The sequence below is a fragment of the Dermacentor albipictus genome, chromosome 1 (assembly GCF_038994185.2).
Source record: "Dermacentor albipictus isolate Rhodes 1998 colony chromosome 1, USDA_Dalb.pri_finalv2, whole genome shotgun sequence".
In the NCBI taxonomy this organism is placed as follows: Eukaryota; Metazoa; Arthropoda; class Arachnida; order Ixodida; family Ixodidae; genus Dermacentor; species Dermacentor albipictus.
This window is the reverse complement of record NC_091821.1, coordinates 107301642-107320844: the sequence shown is the minus strand read 5'-3', so window position 1 is coordinate 107320844 and position 19203 is coordinate 107301642. Positions and strand designations below refer to the sequence as shown.

General features: G+C 51.1%; 1 protein-coding gene across 12 annotated transcripts in view; it reads left to right on the top strand.

The window, feature by feature from the left end:
* The window catches only part of twin (CCR4-NOT transcription complex subunit 6-like twin), a 309342-nt gene that overhangs the window by 186169 nt on the left and 103970 nt on the right, over positions 1-19203 (top strand). For 7 of the 12 annotated variants that reach the window (XM_070524425.1, XM_070524421.1, XM_070524434.1 and 4 more), the window contains 2 exons: positions 17452-17490; positions 17601-17639. The exons of the other annotated variants lie outside the window; for them this stretch is intronic. In XM_070524425.1, coding sequence (XP_070380526.1) covers positions 17452-17490; positions 17601-17639 — 78 coding nt within the window. The remainder of the gene's footprint in view (positions 1-17451; positions 17491-17600; positions 17640-19203) is intronic. 12 annotated transcript variants of the gene reach the window in all.

The following is a 19203-nucleotide window of genomic DNA, read 5'->3' as shown; positions in this document are numbered from 1 at the left end:
ATCAGTGCGGGCAGCCATTCTTCGCATATACATATATCGTGGACAGTATTGTGCATAACGCTGAAAAATTTGAGTCATTCCGGTCATGTGGTATAACGCTTCGGACACGTTCTGCGTTGTCTTTATTTGTCTGTTTACTGCTTATTTCACAATACAGTGAAATCTTATACCTTTTTCTTTCTCTTCTTTGCTTTCTTTTGCAGGTAAGTAAAGTCCTGGGATATTACTTGACAACGGTGCCGTTCTCGAAATGTGGAAGGGGCACCGAACCATGGCCTGCTGCCTTGCTTCGTACTTCTGTGTGACGTATTCTGCAACCGCTTCTATAGCTTCTACAGTGATACCAGGGTTCTCCGAGTTGTTTAAGACTGCAGGGGGAGTGGCGAGGTTTTTCGCATCGAGAAATCGAGCGCACGCGAGACGAGTCCGCGTGCTCAAGTGGCGGCAGTATCGCCAAATTCGTCAGCAGCTTGCTGAAAGTTGTTGCACACACGCATTCCTGTCGCTGATGCTCGTTACATGCTTTTGTGATGACCTTGAGGGACATTTGCGAAACGAATGCGAAGCGAGGTGGTACGTTGCGGGTCGAGTTCTTGTCGCAGAGGGCCTTGAATGTTTCCTTAAACCACACACACACATGCACGCACGCACGCACGCACGCACGCACGCACGCACGCACACACACACACACACACAAACACAAACACACACACACAAACACACACACACACACAAACACACACACACACACACAGAGAGAGAGAGAGAGAGAGAGAGCTGTAGACGTTAGGTCACTTTACCTCGCGCGTGTTTCGTGTGCCGTGTTTTCCTGCTGGCGTTTTAATGGACCCTTTGTTCACAGCCTCAGCATATATACAGAGCGCTCCGCGAAGGAGCTTTCAAATCGAGATACCATTTTTTCTCCATGTGCAGGACGCTTTTCCTTATCTAGGTTTCTTTCAGATCTCCCAACCGTTGAGTGTGCCGTGGAAAAATTTAGTTTTAGGGTCTGAATTCACGGAACTTTTACTTCGCGATTCCTGTTTGTCATCGGCCAGTTCGTTTGTTGTAGCGATTGGATGACGGATGTCCTTACGGACAGTTCTTGCATAAAGACTGCGTTGTTAATACGCTAAAGCAGTTAGTAACAGCAGGCGCCGGCTTATCCTAATAGCAAACGTGTTAACGAATGTGGCCGATGAATGAGATACGAGTCATACGAACGAAAATATTTGACAATTCCGACCCGGCAATATATACCTGCTTTCGAATGGCGGAACGTGACGCGAACGTCGTTGTGCGGCAGCAGTTAAGCAGCGTACAGCAGCAGAGCAATTATGAGATCAACACATCTCACCTGGGCCTGTATCGCGGACACGCATTCCCGACCAGGGGATACTGGTCAACTCTGGTGCCAACTGACGCCCTTCGTTGACCGCCTTCCGGTTAGAATGTGTGGTCGCCGGTCATCGTCGAATACGCGTCGGTGCCAAGCCGCTCGAGTAGCGCGGGGACCGGATGCCCCGTTGCTAGGCAGCGAGGAGGAAAGCAGGCGACAAAAAACAAAATTGCAGTGCCTGCCTTGCTCGCGGGCGTTAATGGTCGCAGGACGGCTGTCATTTGGTTGATGAGACTGGCGGGCGAGAAGTGATCGGCATTGGAATGCTGTCTATAGTGGGCCGTCGAGACGGGCATTTCGGCGAAACACTTCTCTGAAGAGTGAGTGTACGGCGTCCTGGGGCAGCGGTGCCCATTTTCACCTTTATGGAGAGGCGGCATAGAATCCAGTCTGGCATTACTGATGTAACTGCATTCCTACCGTGTAACTGCAAGAACTGTAGGAAATTGCCAACCGCGAATATAATGATTACCTGTCGACTCTACACATGCAGGAAGCTGGTACGGAGCTGCAGTGTGCGTATTTTGCATGTAATTTGTGATATTGCACTGCCAAGCTTGGACGGCATCGGCTCTGGCGGAGACAGGGCAATGTCATAATTATTGCGTTAATTATCACTTTTCAGCCACTCTTCTGGCACGCGTTCCGTCGTTTTTCTGTTGGTGTCGCCTAGCGAGCGGTGAGCACCATTGTTCCAGGTCGCCTAAAGAAAACGTTACATGCTGCGCACCAGCTAACTTTAGCGATTTGTCGCATTTCATGTTGCCTTGACGCGACGAGAGCGCGTGCAGTGGCTAACTTGGTTTCGATTGTTGAACACTCGAAACGCTTCTAGCTGAAAGCCCAATTTGTTTTTGTGAGTTCTGCTTTTGCATTCCGGTTGGAATCATTTGCGGTCACAGATGCGTGGTACATGTAACTGGAAATTGCAACGTTATGGCTCACGAACTGTCAACGTGAGCGCTGGCGCAACCGTCCAGAAAAGCTGACGGCGGAAGGAGGGGGGGTCATCGTCGTCGTCAATCTTTGCCACCTATACTCTCCTTGCCTCACCGCCACACTCCTGTGTGGATCACCTTTTTGCACCGCGCTGGCGTCTCTGGCGCTTGCTTGCTGCCCGTGCCGACAGAGGCGCGTGCGAATCCGTCGGCAGTCCCGGCGAGCATCAGTTGCGCAGCGCGAGACACGGCTTCCGCGTTCTGTGGCCCTTTGTGTCTCGGAGCGCGCGGTTCGCCAAGAACTTTTCGTCCTTGGCGCTCTCCATCCCAGCGCGGCCTTTTGTCGTCGTATGCGCGGCGTTGACGCTGCCACTGCGACCCGCGGATTCGTGGGTAGCCTTCTTCCTGCCCGCGGCGCTAGTTGGCTTTTGAACGCACCCCGTACACTGCGATGCGCGCGTCTGACGGCTTTGCATTTTTGTTTCTTTTGCCGTTGCGTGCGCGCGCGCTGCGTCTCCTCTTGGGGGCACGTCTTAATCGTCGCCGCGAGCGCGTACCCTTTCCGAGCTTCCTTTACTGTGCCGTCCTGTGTTTGTGTGGCTATTATATACAACCTCCCCCCTTTCCCCTCATCCCCCCATTTTCTCACAGGCGGACCTACGAGCTGGCAGGATGGCCTTTTTTGCATGTCTGGTGATGATGGTTTATTCGTTGCCGCTGCTTGTTTTGTAGTCGCCATGCGTATGATCCTTTCTTGCTCGGAGGCATTTACTCTGTGGCGCTGATTTTCTTTTTTTCACGCGTTGTGCATTGTGGGCTGCTAGTAAAGAAAAAGAAATGCGTCGCTTGTGGCAGGCTACAAGGGACATCGGAGGTCGGGCTTTCGTATATGTTTCGACCTTGACTCACAATTTCGTCGCAGTGCATATAGGCAGCAAGTTGTCCATTGACACTCTTGACTCGATGTCTTTGCAATAGTGAATTTAAACCACGCGTGACGACACGGCACAGAAAGAGACAAACACATCGATGTGTGTGTTTCCCTCTTGTATCGTGCCTTCTCACGGTGTGTAGTCGTGGGAGGTCCCTGCCTGAAAGCATGACGATGTAAGGTGCCTAATTTCCGTGCGAGTCTTGTGCGGTGGCCTTTTCGAACTTCGCGAAGCCATAATGTCAGCCTATTTTGTCCGTTCTAATATACAGAGTGCATCCACAGCGCTGTCCTATTGAATCTGTACATTATACCTGCGAAGAGCGTATCCATTTGAAAGGGTATGGAGTGATCCACCATGAATATACGAGTACAAGACAAGTCATAGCACTATGAACGCAACCACGCACGTTGTCTCTGACACTTCCTGCACGCAGCGCTTTGCTTGGCACTGCATATGCAAGGTGCACCGTGGTCTGTGTGCAGAACCGCCTGAGAGACAGACCAGGCGGACGACAGTGCGTCGCCGCTGTAACATTATGACACTACGGAGGAAAAACGTGCCCCGCGTCTTTGCCTTGAGGCGGCGGACGCGCGTCTTTTCCGTGTCTTGGAGGCGACACGCGCACGGACCGTGCGGGGTCGCGCTCTTGGGGCGTCACCTGCCGTCCACCGGCGCCCTTGCTGCGAAACCTCAGGCACAAGCTGCTGCACTGTTTGAAAAGTGCTGGCTATTCTGTCAGCAAGATTCGTTTTTTTTCTTTCTTTTCTTTTAAGCGCCTTCGCTGGCGGTCTCCGGTAGCCTTTCTTCATTACCTGTGTTCTTGATTGCAGTCGGCGTTGTTAGATATGGAGCTGTTTCCTGCGATTACTTCGAGTTCCCCAAACCACTTCGAGTCGCAGCACAGCTAATTGAGGAATGCCGAAGCAGGAAAGCACATTCCAGAGGAGCGGCCGAGCAAACAAGTTTAAGGCAACAAGTTCACGTGCCAACAAGTTCGTGCGCCGCCGGGATTAGCAGGTGGGCCTCCGACAATGGAGCATGAGCAGCCCTCCCCTTCTCCTCGTTCGAAGTGCATTGCCAGTCTGCGAGGCAAGACCACAGAGAGCCGCCAGGTGTGACACCGCGACACGGGCGCCTACCATTGGCTGAAAGTGGCGTCATCGGAGCGGACTCTCCCATTGGTCAAACATGACGTGACTTACAGTGCTCGAAGGGCTTATAAGAAGCCTTCCAGAGATTCTGGGACATGCCCTGATTCCCTGATTCACCTCTCTCGAACTTCTTGCCGCGGGCCGCAGCGTCCGAGTTGCTGCCGGCCCGTAATGACTGTACAAATGTTACTTGTCGCTCACCTCTCTGTACATAATGTAGAATAAATCCCTCCCAAGTTTGGGTCTTCATCCCGACGTCCCGTCCTCCAACCCCTACATCTGGTGGCAGCGGTGGATCGCCTCCGAATGCATCAGCTGGTGGCAGCGCTACGAATCAACCTTCGTCGAGAGAGATCCTAAGGAACCGGGAAGAGCGAAGAAGAGAGAGCCTTCGTCGAAAGAGGTCCGAAGAAACTGGGAGTAGCGAAGAAGGAGCGAGCCTTCGACCCAGGTAGTCCGGAGGAACCGGGAACAGCGGACGAATGAACCGGATGGCAGGGTGCTGCAACCGTAAGTGAGCGCGTGGTTTTTTTTCCTTATGATTCGCCAGACTCAAAAGTTGTGTGTTCAATTTTGATAGTTCTGGGAATCGGGAATTTGTTGCATTGTGTGTTTGCACAAATTAATTAAGGAAAACAGTTTTAACCACCTGTCGGGGCAGCTGCCATGGATCTTAGAAGGTTGACGAGGTTAGACTTGTTGTTGGTGTGCGACGATTTGGGAGTTGAGGCGGACGAACGGATGAAAACGCCAGCTATCATAAAGGCGATTAATGATAGTGGCAATGATGATAAAAGCATTGAGCTTGCTTGGGAGGTGATACAGGAGCCACGGGAGCGTGTGCGTCGTGTACGTTTGCGAGAGCGTCGTGAGCTTAGGAGTGAGCGTCAGCGTGAAGAACGCGAGAATGAACGGAAGCATGAGCTTCAAGAACTTACTCTTAGGTGTGAGCGTCACGGACGTGAGAATGAACGCGAACGTGAGCGAGAGGAAAAGTATGAGAGAGAGAAGGCAGCACTGATCAAAGAGATACAGTATTGTGATCAGTTATTGGCACAGAGAGAACGGCTGTCTGAGAATTCTGTAGGTAGTACAGAGCGAAATAATGAGGAAGTGTCTAGCGGACTTTCGCCAGAAGCCGACGAAAAGAGTACACTCTAAGAAAAATCCCGGGGAAAACGGGAGTAACTGCGCCGTTAGTCCTAAAAAGGGCGCTTTCGTCCCTCAAAGGACTAACTGCATGAATGTGCGTGCCGTGTGCAAATTTCGGAGAGTAAGTGTTTAGTCCCTGCTCGGAAAGAGAGCAATGGGAGGACGAACGGCAACAGTTACTCCCCAGGGACTTCGCTGTTGTCGTCCGTGTCATGGGGCGATGCGGCGAAAACGGTATTGTCTACAAATTGTGAATGTTCGAAGTTCGTGCATTGTCTATTGAACTACATGCAAAGCAGCACCTAGCCTCTTCGTGAGATAATTACGTGAAACTTAAACCTGGAATGTGAAGAGGCATGCCCTTCGTGCGCACCCCATAAGTGAGCGATACACATTAAACGCGCAAGTCATTGATAGACGGCTAGATTTTCTTGGTCAACAGTACCTAAGTTCCTTCCGTTCCAAGGAGGTTGCGAACTGAAGCGATGTGTAGCTCAAACGGCACACGCTAAGCGACAGAGAAATTGCCCTTCTCTGTCGTCTTCGGTGCCCCGTTTGAGCTCGCTACACGTATACATGGCGTAGTGCCTCAGTTTAAGTCACCCTAAAGATACTCGGGCTGATTTCTTTTCGCAGTCGCTTATGGTTGCAAATACACTCAACGTTAGACTCTCACTGCATAGCTTGCACAAAATACGGAGTCACTTTTATACTGCCGCACTTGAGTTCCCATACTTAACCTTGCCTAATATCCCGTATTCTCCAGCAAGTGGCGTGGTGTAGTGGTTAGAGTATCTGACTTGTGGCCGAAAGGACGTGAGTTCGAGTCCTGCTCACGGGCACGTTTTTTTTTTCACCTCATCAATTTTTTTTATTAGGGTATAAATGCCTAATTTAATTAATTCCACCTTTGCGGAGCATCGGAATAAATTACAGTTACTCCCTTGAGGACCATCGGGCAGGGGCAACTGTTAGTCCCCGAAGGAGTAAGCGCATGGGGAGTAACAGTTCATCCCATGTCAGTTCGTCCCCAAAAGGACTAATGGTTGTGGCAAATCAGTTAGTCCCCAAAAGGACTAACCTCCCTACCCCTTTTAGTCCTTTTTTTCTTAGAGTGTAGTGCCTGTGAGATTGGCTGCAGATTCTTAAGTGAAGGGAAAAGGCTAGCTGCTAACGATGTCTTAGTGGCAACAGAGGCCGTTAAAGGCCGTAGTGAGAGCGACGAGGTGCTGTGCCAACAGATGACTGTGGAGACAGCTAGGCCAGCTGCGAACAAATTGGCACAGTTACCGAGCGTGTGCGTCGCTGGTAATGTTAGCGAGGTTGCTAGCGGAGAAAAGGGTACGGCTGACCCGACAGACGCGAGCACCCATGTACAGCCAGATGTGCGTGCAGAAGTGAAGTGCGAACTGAGCGATGCAGTTGAGAGTAGTTCTCGGGATGGCGAGCTCCGTAGTCCGCGAGAGAACAACTGCATTGTTCAGGGATCGGTGCGGCTCTCCGCCAGTCTAGATAGCCTAGATAGGGATGATTCAGTTAATAATCATTCGGACTGTGCGCGTGAGACAGCGATCGATACCGACGGGCTGTGTGCCGATGCACAGCGTGAGCTGGGCAATGTAGTAGAGGGCAGTTCGCAAGAGTGCGAGTTGTCTAACTCGAGTAAAGCCTGCTGCATTGTGCCAGAGTCGGTTGAGCTGTCCGCCAGTCGAGGCAAAGTGAGAGTAGATTTAAATGTAAATCACTCAGACTGTGCGGGTAAGAGGCCGATCCGGGCCGACGAAATGTGTACCGGCCAGCACGAGGCACGAGAAGGCGACATGAAGGCGAGTGCAAAGAGAAAGCGCCGTAAAAAGAAGCGCGGTAAAGACCGAAAGTCGGTAATTAATGTAGCGCCGCCAAAAATGGCGAGAGACCCAAAAGGGCAGTGCGCGAGGAAGAAGGTGCGGTCGTCTAGGACGATGTTGACGCATCCAGAACGTTCGAGCCACCGGTCAAAGGGGGACCGCGAAGAATGTTCTGCGCGGACGTGGACAGAGGGCACGGGGCAGTTAATCTCCTCGTCGTTCCGTAGTTCTTTTCAAAGCTCAGCGTGCAGTTCGAAGAAACGCAAGGTGGCAGGACGAGACCAGGTGGGGAGTAGCGACGCGGTCAATCGAGTTTGTGTTGAAAGCGGGGCGCGAGGACGCAAATTGGCAGGAGACCGTAACGTCTTGGGGGAGCTGATAGTTAGTCAGCCCTTTTGTTGTCTCTCGGCAGCCAGAGTAGCTTTCAAGCCGCGACCACCGCGGGGACGGCCCAGAGTATGAGTCAGACATAAGCGTTTGGAAAGGGAGGCCAGGAGCGCTTCCGTAGAAATGAAGTCTTGTTTTTTATTTTTGAGCATCGGAAAGTTTTCGCGATTTGAGACTAGGATTTCTTTCAATATGTGAACGTATGAGCTTTGTTTGTGTTTTCGTTCGAGAAGCTCGAGATTTGAAAGACGCGTTTGTGTAAACATGTAGTCTCGCGAGATGCTCATTAATAAGTAGATAGGTTTTTTTTTGCGTGTGTGAGTAACCTGAGGGTCAAGGTTATCGTCGAAAGGCCTATGGTAAAGCGCGTGTGTTATTTAACCTTCTTTCTTTTTAAGTGTTTTTGAATTTTGTAAGGTTAAGCGCGTAGATTTTCAGTAAGTGCGTGATTCGCACGGAGAAGCGTTTTTAGTTCCATTAGCGCGTGTCCTGTGTGGACGGAAGGAAGCAGACTTTATGACTGGGTTGCTAGTGTGTGAGGAGGGCAGCCGTATTCTGACTTCTTTAGTGAGCGTGCGTGGAAAGAGTTAGTAGAAGACGCATTATTTTAAGGGTTCTGCGGAGTGTGTAAGTCCCGCAGGTTTAATTGTTCGTTTACGTCACGTATCCTGTAGAATTTTCAGGGAAGAAACGTGAGTAAGCGTAAATGAAAAGTTTGCCTACAACGCAAGTACGCGTTTTGCTTAGTGACCACAAGGCTAGTGCGCTTGTGATTACGTACTTGTGAGGTTGACCAGATTGTTCAGTGGCACCAATACGTGCGATAAGTACGCCACTGCGATAGATTGGAAACATGCTGTTCGTGTAGTTAGGCCACTTAAGTTATGTTCGGCTGTTTTCATTTGTTGTTTGCATCGTCAACGACCCTTTTGTTTTGCAACAACAATAGTACTCTGGTCTTGTCGGCCTTCGAGGAGAAATGGATGGCTGTTTGGAGGGGTGGTTACAACTGTTTTGTCAAAATTGGGGAACTAAAAGATCAGGGTTGATTTTGACTCAGTAATAGCCTGGCGAGTCAGGGGTGAAGAGCCTGCGCTTACGCGTGGTGCAGCGCTGTGTTGTTTGGTTTGTTTGACGTATGTTCTCCAGGGCCCAGGATCCCGAGGGTTGTCAAACGAGGCTCGACCCCAGTACCCTGCAGCTTCTTTCAGCGTTCCTCATGGCCAGCGAATTGAGTACACCGGCCATTCAGAACAACCGGGGCGAGGACGAGCTGTTAGATATGGAGCTGTTTCCTGCGATTACTTCGAGTTCCCCAAACCACTTCGAGTCGCAGCACAGCTAATTGAGGAATGCCGAAGCAGGAAAGCACATTCCAGAGGAGCGGCCGAGCAAACAAGTTTAAGGCAACAAGTTCACGTGCCAACAAGTTCGTGCGCCGCCGGGATTAGCAGGTGGGCCTCCGACAATGGAGCATGAGCAGCCCTCCCCTTCTCCTCGTTAGAAGTGCATTGCCAGTCTGCGAGGCAAGACCACAGAGAGCCGCCAGGTGTGACACCGCGACACGGGCGCCTACCATTGGCTGAAAGTGGCGTCATCGGAGCGGACTCTCCCATTGGTCAAACATGACGTGACTTACAGTGCTCGAAGGGCTTATAAGAAGCCTTCCAGAGATTCTGGGACATGCCCTGATTCCCTGATTCACCTCTCTCGAACTTCTTGCCGCGGGCCGCAGCGTCCGAGTTGCTGCGGGCCCGTAATGACTGTACAAATGTTACTTGTCGCTCACCTCTCTGTACATAATGTAGAATAAATCCCTCCCAAGTTTGGGTCTTCATCCCGACGTCCCGTCCTCCAACCCCTACAGCGTGTACAATCGTCCTGTTTCGTCCGAGGATGGGTGTCGAGATAGTGAACAGGCTAATGGTTCGCGTCTGTCCAGTCGATACGCAAGCATGTACACACGGACAGCTGTTCGCCTGGAGCGGTGTCGCTAGCTCAGTAGCAGACGTTGAGACTGCCTCCAGCACGTCACCATTCTGTGTCTGCGGTCTTTTCGACCGTCCTCTAAAGTTGATATTTGTACAACTTCTCGCTCGGTGCTTCGCGAGCGTGTGCACCGCGATCCAAATAATGGCCAGTGCGCCAGGTACTTGCAATAACTTTTGTCTTGCGAAGTTCCTTAGGTGCACCTGGCACAGCCTTTGCTATTCGTTTCATTCGGCTTCGGGCCCCGTTGCCGCCTGACATCATTTCTCGGAACCGCCGTCCATCCCTAGCTGCGCACTGCTCTCCGAGTGTTTCGGTGGCACGCTCAGGGATCACGCGCCGGGGTTCTCCGATTGGGCCCCGGGGGAGTGTGACATAGAGATGAAGCTCCAACCTGCCAGAGAGGGACGAGCTTCGGACACGAGAACCAAGCGTTACCGTTGCCGCAGATGTGTCAGATTTCCCGGGTCCGAGCCATCGCTAGCTGGAGTCAGTGGCGGCTAGCGCTCTAGCTAGATTTCCTTAACACTGCAACCTGTGCGGTTACGAACCATACCGTTCCGCGCACCGCCTGCGCCCCTCCATGGAGGGCAGCGGGCGACGAATGTGCTCCGAGAGTTAAACAAGCATTTGGCGCAAAGGCTTAGAATGTGTAACAAGACTTCTGTTATAATTTGGACATCTGTTATAACGTTTTATTGCGCATAACGAAACGCATTATTCGCGCCAGTAAAGTACGGTGGCGAGGCACATCAGAGCAGCTGAATGCTCCTGCAAGTATACCAACGGCCGTGTCAGAAAGTGGATTGACCTTGGCTTTGTGGTTAGCCATTACTTGAAATTGTGGAACGTATTTCTGTATTGTATTTCGGGCTTCTTGTTGCGCCTGCTCTTATGTATTCTTCTGTTGTAGTAAGAGAGTGTTTTAGTTGAGCGTCTTTACGGTACGCGCCGCTCCGAGTTGCCCCGCTAAGCCACAGCGCAGCGACGGGCGATTTTCACGTTTTAGTTATACGTTTAGCGGAGCGGAGCGGACCTTTCGTAGTTGCAGCGCCCTCTGGCCAAATTCAGGGTAATAAAAGAAAATAAAAACACCCATTGATCACTTTTATAAAGTACAACGTCTGTATATATATATATATATATATATATATATATATATATATATATATTTGTCCATGAAGTATCTAGACGTGCGCTTCTAATGCGTTACCGGACCGTTTTATCCAGTGGAAAATAAAGCGCCGTCTTGGGGAACTCCACGTGATAGCCAGCGAGCTTTCTTTCTGCATCCAATCCTTTCCGACGCCAACGCTATGTCAACGCGCTGCGCGGCACGCTCCGCTCAGGCAGAAGCGAAGCGAGGAACACGGTCCGCTTACGGCTAAGCGGACGGCGCATGCGCATTCGCGCTTCCGCTCAGCTGCTGAGCGGAGCGTAAATACGCTCAACTAAAACACTCTAATAACGGCGTGTTTTCGGCGAAATTGCACCGCTTGATGATTTGCAAAAATGCGTCTTCGGTGCATGAGTGAGAATACGCTTTCCCAGGCTCTCGTATAATTGTCCGGTTTGGCTGCAACTGTCCAGTCAGAGTTCTGCACTATTACTTTACACATGCGCGGCTGGGCCGCAAGATAGTCGTTGTCAAGCAGCGAGATTGTTCGAGACGCCTGATAAGGCCAGCGGTCACCTCTGGCACTTGTCTCTGTGGCGCCTTTTTGAGACAACGCAGCGGTCCTGACGAGTTTGCCTTCATAGCCACGGCATTTCGCGCTCGTTGGAAGCGAATGGGCAACGCACTCCGGGGTCATCAGGGTACGTGCACCTTGCTTAAACATGCATGCCTTTTCATGGTAATGTAACGGGCTCGAAAGCGCACCCGACACTCAATTGACAGCGACTCGTTCTTCGTTGGAATCTCTCCGGCCCGCGTATTACTTGCGCTGCCCACTGGATAGCTGGCGGGGTCGCTGTCAGCGCGCCCCCCTGCGTCTTCTGCTCGTGCCTGTAAAGGGGCAGCGAGAAACGGAGCAGGTTCATATCTGATGGCGTTTCGCAACGCCCCCTTCTAAGAGGGGCCGTTTCTTCATTTCTGCCTGCGCCGCCGGGTGGGCGTCGTGTGCGCGATTGAATGCCGGCTGCTGTTGCCGCTGTCAGAATGTAGGGCGGCGTTTCGCTTCCGGCTTGTTACAGCGCCGCCGCGTAAACGCGGAACCGTGTTCTCTCCTTCTCCCGGGAACCTGCGGCTCGAGGCGCCGGCCGCGGCGCCTTTCGACGCCGCTGCCCCCGAGGGGGCTGCTCGATGACCGGTTTGGCTTCCGACTGACTCGCTGTGCGCCGCGCGAGCCCAGATCGGGGCGCCGCGCCGCCGTGACCCGGTCTCGTTTGTCTGTCGCCTCGATCGGGCCCCCGCGGGCGCTTTCTTGTTTAGTTTTCAGCCGTTGCGCGAGTGCTTGTTTGCACCCCCCCTCGCTGCTCTCGTTCTTTCCATTTGCTTGCCGCGCCGAAATGCGCGCGTGCCGCCCCTCCTTTCTCTGCGTCCCGTTGTACGACGAAACGGTCGGCCGCAACGAGTCAATTATCCCGCTGCCTGCCCGGCATGCTTGTTCATATTGACAGCACACTGTGATCGCGCGCTCTCGAGAAACTGCGCTGCCGATCCCCACAGAACGCGGAAGATTGGTGCGCGCATTCCTTGGCGCTTTGTACTCGTGAGCGAGCGCGGGCCGCTTTGTGTTTCCCGCACCGGTGCGCGTTTTTCACTCCGCAGTGGATTCGCGCCCACTTCTGCCTCGATGTCGGACCGCGCGTTGACCGTTGTGGCAGTCCTTTGTGTCTCGCGGCTGCCACGGTGTCGAAGAGCGGAATGTGTAGCGGGCGCTGGCAGGCGTGTGCAGTGTCTTTTTCTTTTTTTTCCCCCGCCCTTTTTGAGTATGATTGTTGCATTCGTGGGTGTTACGTTGTTCGGACTGCGGGGCTGATTACACGTTCCAAGCACTGTGCGTGTGTGTGCGCGGTGTATCGTGGCAATGTTGACCAGGGCTTCGTTCGTGTGTCAAAACAGTGCTTTGTGGAAACACTGGTTTGGGGGCGTCGTATTATTATTATTATTATTATTATTATTATTATTATTATTATTATTATTATTATTATTATTATTATTATTACCCGCCGTGGTTGCTCAGTGGCTATGTTGTTGGGCTGCTGAGCACGAGGTCGCGGGATCGAATCCCGGCCGCAGCGGCCGCATTTCGGTGGGGCCGAAATGCGAAAACACCCGTGTACTTAGATTTAGGTGCACGTTAAGGAACCCCAGGTAGTCTAAATTTCCGGAGTTCCCCACTACAGCGTGCCTGATAATCAGAAAGTGGTTTTGGCACGTAAAACCCCATAATTTAATTATTATTATTATTATTTATTATTGCTAAAGCTTAGACTAACTATTACGCGGCCGTTACATCACTTTGTTCTGCTAACGTTTGCTCAAAATGTCTGTATATCTTTAAATAACGCAGCCTAAGTGATTGAGTAGAATATTAACAGTAAATTATTCTTCTGATGGTGGCTTTTGTTCTTACGCAAGATATCCGCACTGCAAAAGAGCACGCCTGCGGAAAAGGGAATTCACATTGCAGTTTCATCTTTTATGTTACAGATTGCGTAGCAATACCGCAATCTGTGCCATAAAAAGATGAAACTGCAATGTTGGCTCAACTTATCCATTGCACCAAGTAAGCGTCCTGAACAGGCTACCTCGTCGACATTCATTGAATCTTGAGAAGCGCCCGTCCTCTAAAACTGATGATTTGTGGAGAATCGTTCATCCTCGAGATTGCTGTCGACGAGGTCCGCTTAGCCAGTCTGACTGAACGTTGTTCGACCAAATGTCGACTTTCGTCGTCTTCAAAAGTTACAACTTTATTCTGTCCTAAGGTTTGACTACTCAAATGCGGCTTGCGCATCTGGCTTTGTGCTCTTTCGCGAACACTCTGCGGATGGAAAGTTTCGACCTGGAAGTGTACAATTAAATAAATCTTGTTAACCTTTTGAAACATTTACGCCCAGGGCGTATGAGTGGAGCCGTATCCTAAGACAAGTTCATTTTCTTGTATTTTTCTGAGAGGCTCGTGTTCCGATATATGAATTTCGAAACTTGTAAAAGAAAAAAATATTCGCGTTCCGGGGCGCGGATGTCAGCGCTGAGGCGCGTAGTCCCTCGAGCGACGGGGCAACGCCCTGTTGCCGGATTGGCGCGCAATACGTGGCGCGAGCTTCTGACAAACCATGTTTTTTGGCCGGCGCTTCCGCCTCATGAATGCGAAATTAGGTGCACTGAGTGGCAGATTTGGGGAACGGATGTTTCGGGAAGACCAGCCTTGCAGAAAAATCCAACTAAGTGAGCTTGCTTTAGTGTACGACTGTCCAAGTTCCTGATGTATAAATATGCACCCTGGTGGTGGTGTATCGTGCCAAGTGGGCTTATTTTGTTTTCGCCACGTATTGTCGCGCTGGCACGCTTACGCAAGGTTCGTTGACGCCAGAGTGGACGGGCGTCGAGGTATCTATTGCAATCGAACACTCACCGCGCTGAGTCCCAATTGTGTCGCGTGGAAACAACGAGACGACGGTGCATTATAGTACCCAGAGGCTCCATTGTGACTCGGTGTTTGTCTTCGTAATCGGCGATTGGCGTGTAGATGGCCTCCAGGTTACTGCACTTCGAAAGGCGTATAGTGGAAATCGGGTCTCGCGTGCCGCCAAAGGTGTCGGGTACACGCTTCGCCGGTGGCTTTTTTCCTCCTTCCTGCGGCACTGTCTTTGTTGCGGCGCGCGCCCGTGTGGAAGTATGCGGCCCACATAATTTGTGCCCCGCGTTCAGGTGTGGTCTGGCGGCGTTGTGGCGCGGAAGTGTCGGTGCACCTTGGCGACCCCGATCTCCGCGATCGCCACCTCGGCGTCGCACCAGGAAGGTGGCACTGCGGCCTTCCCTCCACTGCGGCCCCTTGAGGGGCGGAAAACTCCGCCCCGTGTGGGCTCCTCACGGGGCTTCCCTTTGGCTACAGCGGTGCTCGGTTGACGCACCTGAAAGCGATGATTACATTTTCGGCGATTTCTGCGCCGTCCGGCGCGAGCTTTCACGTGTCAGAGCCTCTCGAGCGCCGAGGTTTCGAGGTGGCGCGGTTTGGAGCGAGCCCTAATTGAATTTCCGTTCGGCCACTGGTTTCAGTGACGCAAGTCCGGCGACGGTAGGAAAATGGCCCGTGCCTCAGTGTCCGGGTGGGGGACAGTGTGCGACAGCGGGCACAAAAGCTCATTGTGGCGTCCCTGCAGGACCCCGCGGCAGCGTGGCCGCTGCGAAGCCTGCACGGCCGCGTGACCCGGCCAGGCGGCGCGCCCAAGGAAAGGCCTCCGAGAAACGGGATCAGGTCGGCGGAACGGCCGCTGGCGCTGAAATCGAAACGGCGCCCGCGCGGCACCTGTGCGCTTCCAGCAACGCCCAGCTTCGAGGGGTTGCGGCCGGGGCTGGGGCTCCGTTGCTTGAAGAGGGCCTCCTCGCGCGGGCTCTTTCATGTTCACGCAGGCGCGGTCCGTGCAAAGCTCACGAGGGACGTGTCCCGAGCGGTCGTCCCTGTACTGGGGGAGAGAGGATATCGCTTGAGGGGTTAACGCTTACGTCAAGGATACTACGATGCTGTCTTTTTTCGTTGGCACGAGCATCGAGTGACACTCTTGTTTCTTGCGCAGCACTTCCGGTTCACCTCCTGAGATGACCGGAGAAGAAGTTCAAGATAAATCAGAAAATAAATAGTACTCTACAAAATTCGTGGGTTTCATTATAGATATGATATCAAAGCATAAGTTTGGTTACAAGTTGAGCTACTGAAGTGTCTGGAATAATTAGAGTTAATTGTAAATCACTGATTACCGCACACCAAAGCACAGAATCGTAGACTTTAGAGACCCGCCACCTGAGCACGACTTCAGCGAAATTCCTAGAAACCCGGAAGTAGAAAGCGGAAGTAATAACGTCAGTAATGACATCGCACACAAGAAGGTGGCATGATGTTTAACCGGCTAATTAATGGAGAGCGGTCCCTCCAAGTTCAGTTCGTGCGTTGCGTTCGCCTAAACCTAAAGAACACCAACGCTGAGGTGCGAGTGCCACTAAAAGACACCTCAGTCAAAGATTAGGGTCGCCTGCCATTTTTTTTCACAACCTTGCTTTATTTTCTTAATATATTTTTGATGTCGCATATGATAGAAAGCGTACTTCGTCTCTTAATTTTGTTGACTTGAAGAGGGTGGCATTAGAATAATTGCACCACAAATTACAAGCGTACATATAGTTAGCGGGTTAACGATATTTAGCAACATTTATAAACACTAATTTCTTTAGTGCACATGTTGCAGTTGCGGAATTATAGGTGATCTCGGTTCGAAAGCGCCTGCCTATTTACTAACGAATCTAGAACTAACACCAGTTTCGAGATACAAGTTCCCAAGATTGCGGTGAAATGCGTTAGAGCGTTCCACTTATTAGCCTAAAGCGTGCTACTTGCGCACTGCGAGACAGTGTCATGTGCAACGCTAATATGTCCGTGCATGGTATCCGAAAACTTCGGCTAGTCTCCTGTCTACTAAATTGGCATGTCTTGAACACTCGCTGACTTGGATTGCACCACTACAACGTGCGCGATGCATTGGCGTTCCACTTAGCATTGCCTCGCTGTGCGGTGCAAGGAAGGTCTTCTTGGCAAATAAGTAGAAAACCGACGCAATTAGCATAAGATGACAATACGGTGGCGTAATGAAGCCTTGTGGAGTTATAAAATCTTTAAAGTTTGTTTCGCCAACTGTTCCGAGGGTATAGCAGAAACGCCGTGTTATGAATATGTTGTGTTGTTTTCGGTCATACGGCTGCGGCCTGCGCGATGAGTAGATACGCTAGGGGTGTGGCGAATGAATATTCGAAATTTCACGTATGATTTCAATTTCGGAATTTTGTATTCGGTTAGTACGTTCCTGCCATGGGAGCCTGCCTGAGATGGTCTCTTGATATGCCCTGTTGTGAGCCAAACTGTGGGGACTTTATCATTTTGCACATTTACAAACTGTCCATTCCAATGCACCACCAGCAGTATAGCACGCATCGGAAGAAAATAAATGTTCGTTTTTAATTGTTGCCGGATTCGTTATCCATGTTTCTTTTTCTACCTTTTATAGAAACAGAAAAAAATATTTATAATTGCCATTCCATATCTGAAGCGCGTTTTTTTTTTTGTACTATCTGATTCGAAATTTTTCGCGATTCGATCACCCCTAGTAATAATATCGTTTTCAGCGTGATACAGTACCTCAAGGTGACCACTGAGGATTGTTCTCATTGTATATGACAGCTTCTTTCTTATTGGAAGTGGGCGTCTGTATCGTACAAAGCTCGTTCTTCTGCATAAGTGATCTCTCGTCACGTGGCTTTGTTGCTGCTCGCAGCTTTTCTTTGCTGTAGTAGTTCGCTTAACGTGGGATTTTTCGGTTGCCGGTCAATTTTCCGTGCCTCAGCTACCGTTTCGCTAACAATCTATAACGCGACGCAAACTCTAAGGGCACCATGTGCTTCAACGCCTTGCTATCTATCTTGTCCATTCCTAGGAGACCAGACGTGGTGGAGCGCGTACTCAAATGATTCTGGTCAGTATCTTTGACTCCCAGTGCAGTGCTCATAACGCGTTAAACTTCTGACCTGCTACTGACCGCTCATCCTGTTACCAACATCTCTAACGCTATTCTCATTATCGCAGAATGTATCGTGTGTGCCACCGCTGAAGTCGACGCGTACGGTATGTATGCCGTTATCGTAAATATATACAGGGCCGCCCACTCTCGGGGGAAATAGCTCATTAGCCTTCATTACTCATCATCATCGCGTTTATCTTAAGCTGAAACATGACTATGAATGACTCCACGTTAACCTTTCCCTGCGGTAGCCGAGCCCCACTCTTTCGTTATGTCTATATGTGCGCAACTCCTACATTTAACCTAATTTCTGTGGATTGAAAGTGGCAAATATTGCGCCTGACGCTGATATTTACGAATAAATTATTAATCTTCAAGCCCAATTTCGAATTCAGGTTTCTATGGGCACTTTGATACCAAACACGTGTTCTCGACCAAGAAGTGGACGACCTTGTATCGTACGTCTTGATGTATACTTTAGAACTGTGCTCAATAGTGCTACTGCAACATGGACACGCAGAGAAACAAATACCACGGAACTATGTGGCCTTGTTTCAGTCGCCGCGTTTGAGCACATATTTCTAAAGATGAACCAACTAGCCCCCACGAGGATGTTACTGATGCGTGTATACTCTCGCAGAAGCGCAGATCACGTGTCACGTGCCTGTCACGTGTCTTTGGCGCGCTGAGCGCGGACGCTGGACCGCACCAGTTGTGCAGGCGGGACCTTAGCTGTGGTGTGTGGTCGTTGTGCCGCTGCCCCGTGTGTGGAACCCGATCAGGAGCGTCGATAGCTACACAGACGCGCTCTCCATGACGACGAAAGGCGGCAGAGTGGCGTGTGCATACGTACATAGCGAACAAAAACAGCGCGGCGAAGTCTATGGGCTCTTCTTTCAGAGCCTTGGAACTGTCGGGGTGAAGTCGAGGTTTTGACGGAAGCCCGTCTGGTCGGGAGGCATCATGAAGAAGGGTAAAAAGAAGGACACCGACCACTGAATGAATACAAGAAAAGACGCTTCGGCTCCCCTGACGGGAGCCTTGTTCACAATGAAATCAAGGGCGTGCGATACAATGTTTATAGGGTTTTAAAATATATGAAGTCGAGGTTTTGACGGAAGCCCGTCTGGTCGGGAGGCATCATGAATATTTTAAAACCATATAAACATTGTATCGCACGCCCTTGATTTCATTGTGAACAAGGCTCCCGTCAGGGGAGCCGAAACGTCTTTTCTTGTATTCATTCAGTGGTCGGTGTCCTTCTTTTTACCCTTCTTCAACTGTCGGGGTACACCTCCGCCACAACGAATGCGCGCATCATATACAGAGTCTGTGCTGCGTATGCACCCTTCTCACCCGTCCCCTGTGCAGTACTGTTGAGGTGACCTCACAGCGAGAGACAGTTACGGCGCTGCACTTTTCTCGTCCAGTTTCCTTCCTATAGAAGTCACTGTGCTATCCACCCGTGCGCAGCTGCATAATGCAGAAGCGCAGAGCGCGGCAGCTTTCCCGCTAACGGGCGCTCGCCCGCCCTAATCGTTCCCCTGTTTCTCCGAGTAACGGATTCTTTCAGAAAGCGCCTGCGCACACCTGTTTGTGCGCTACTTAATGTGCAAGGTTGTTGTCCTTCAATCGCTGGTTCACGGGCAGCGTATTAGAAGGCCAGGC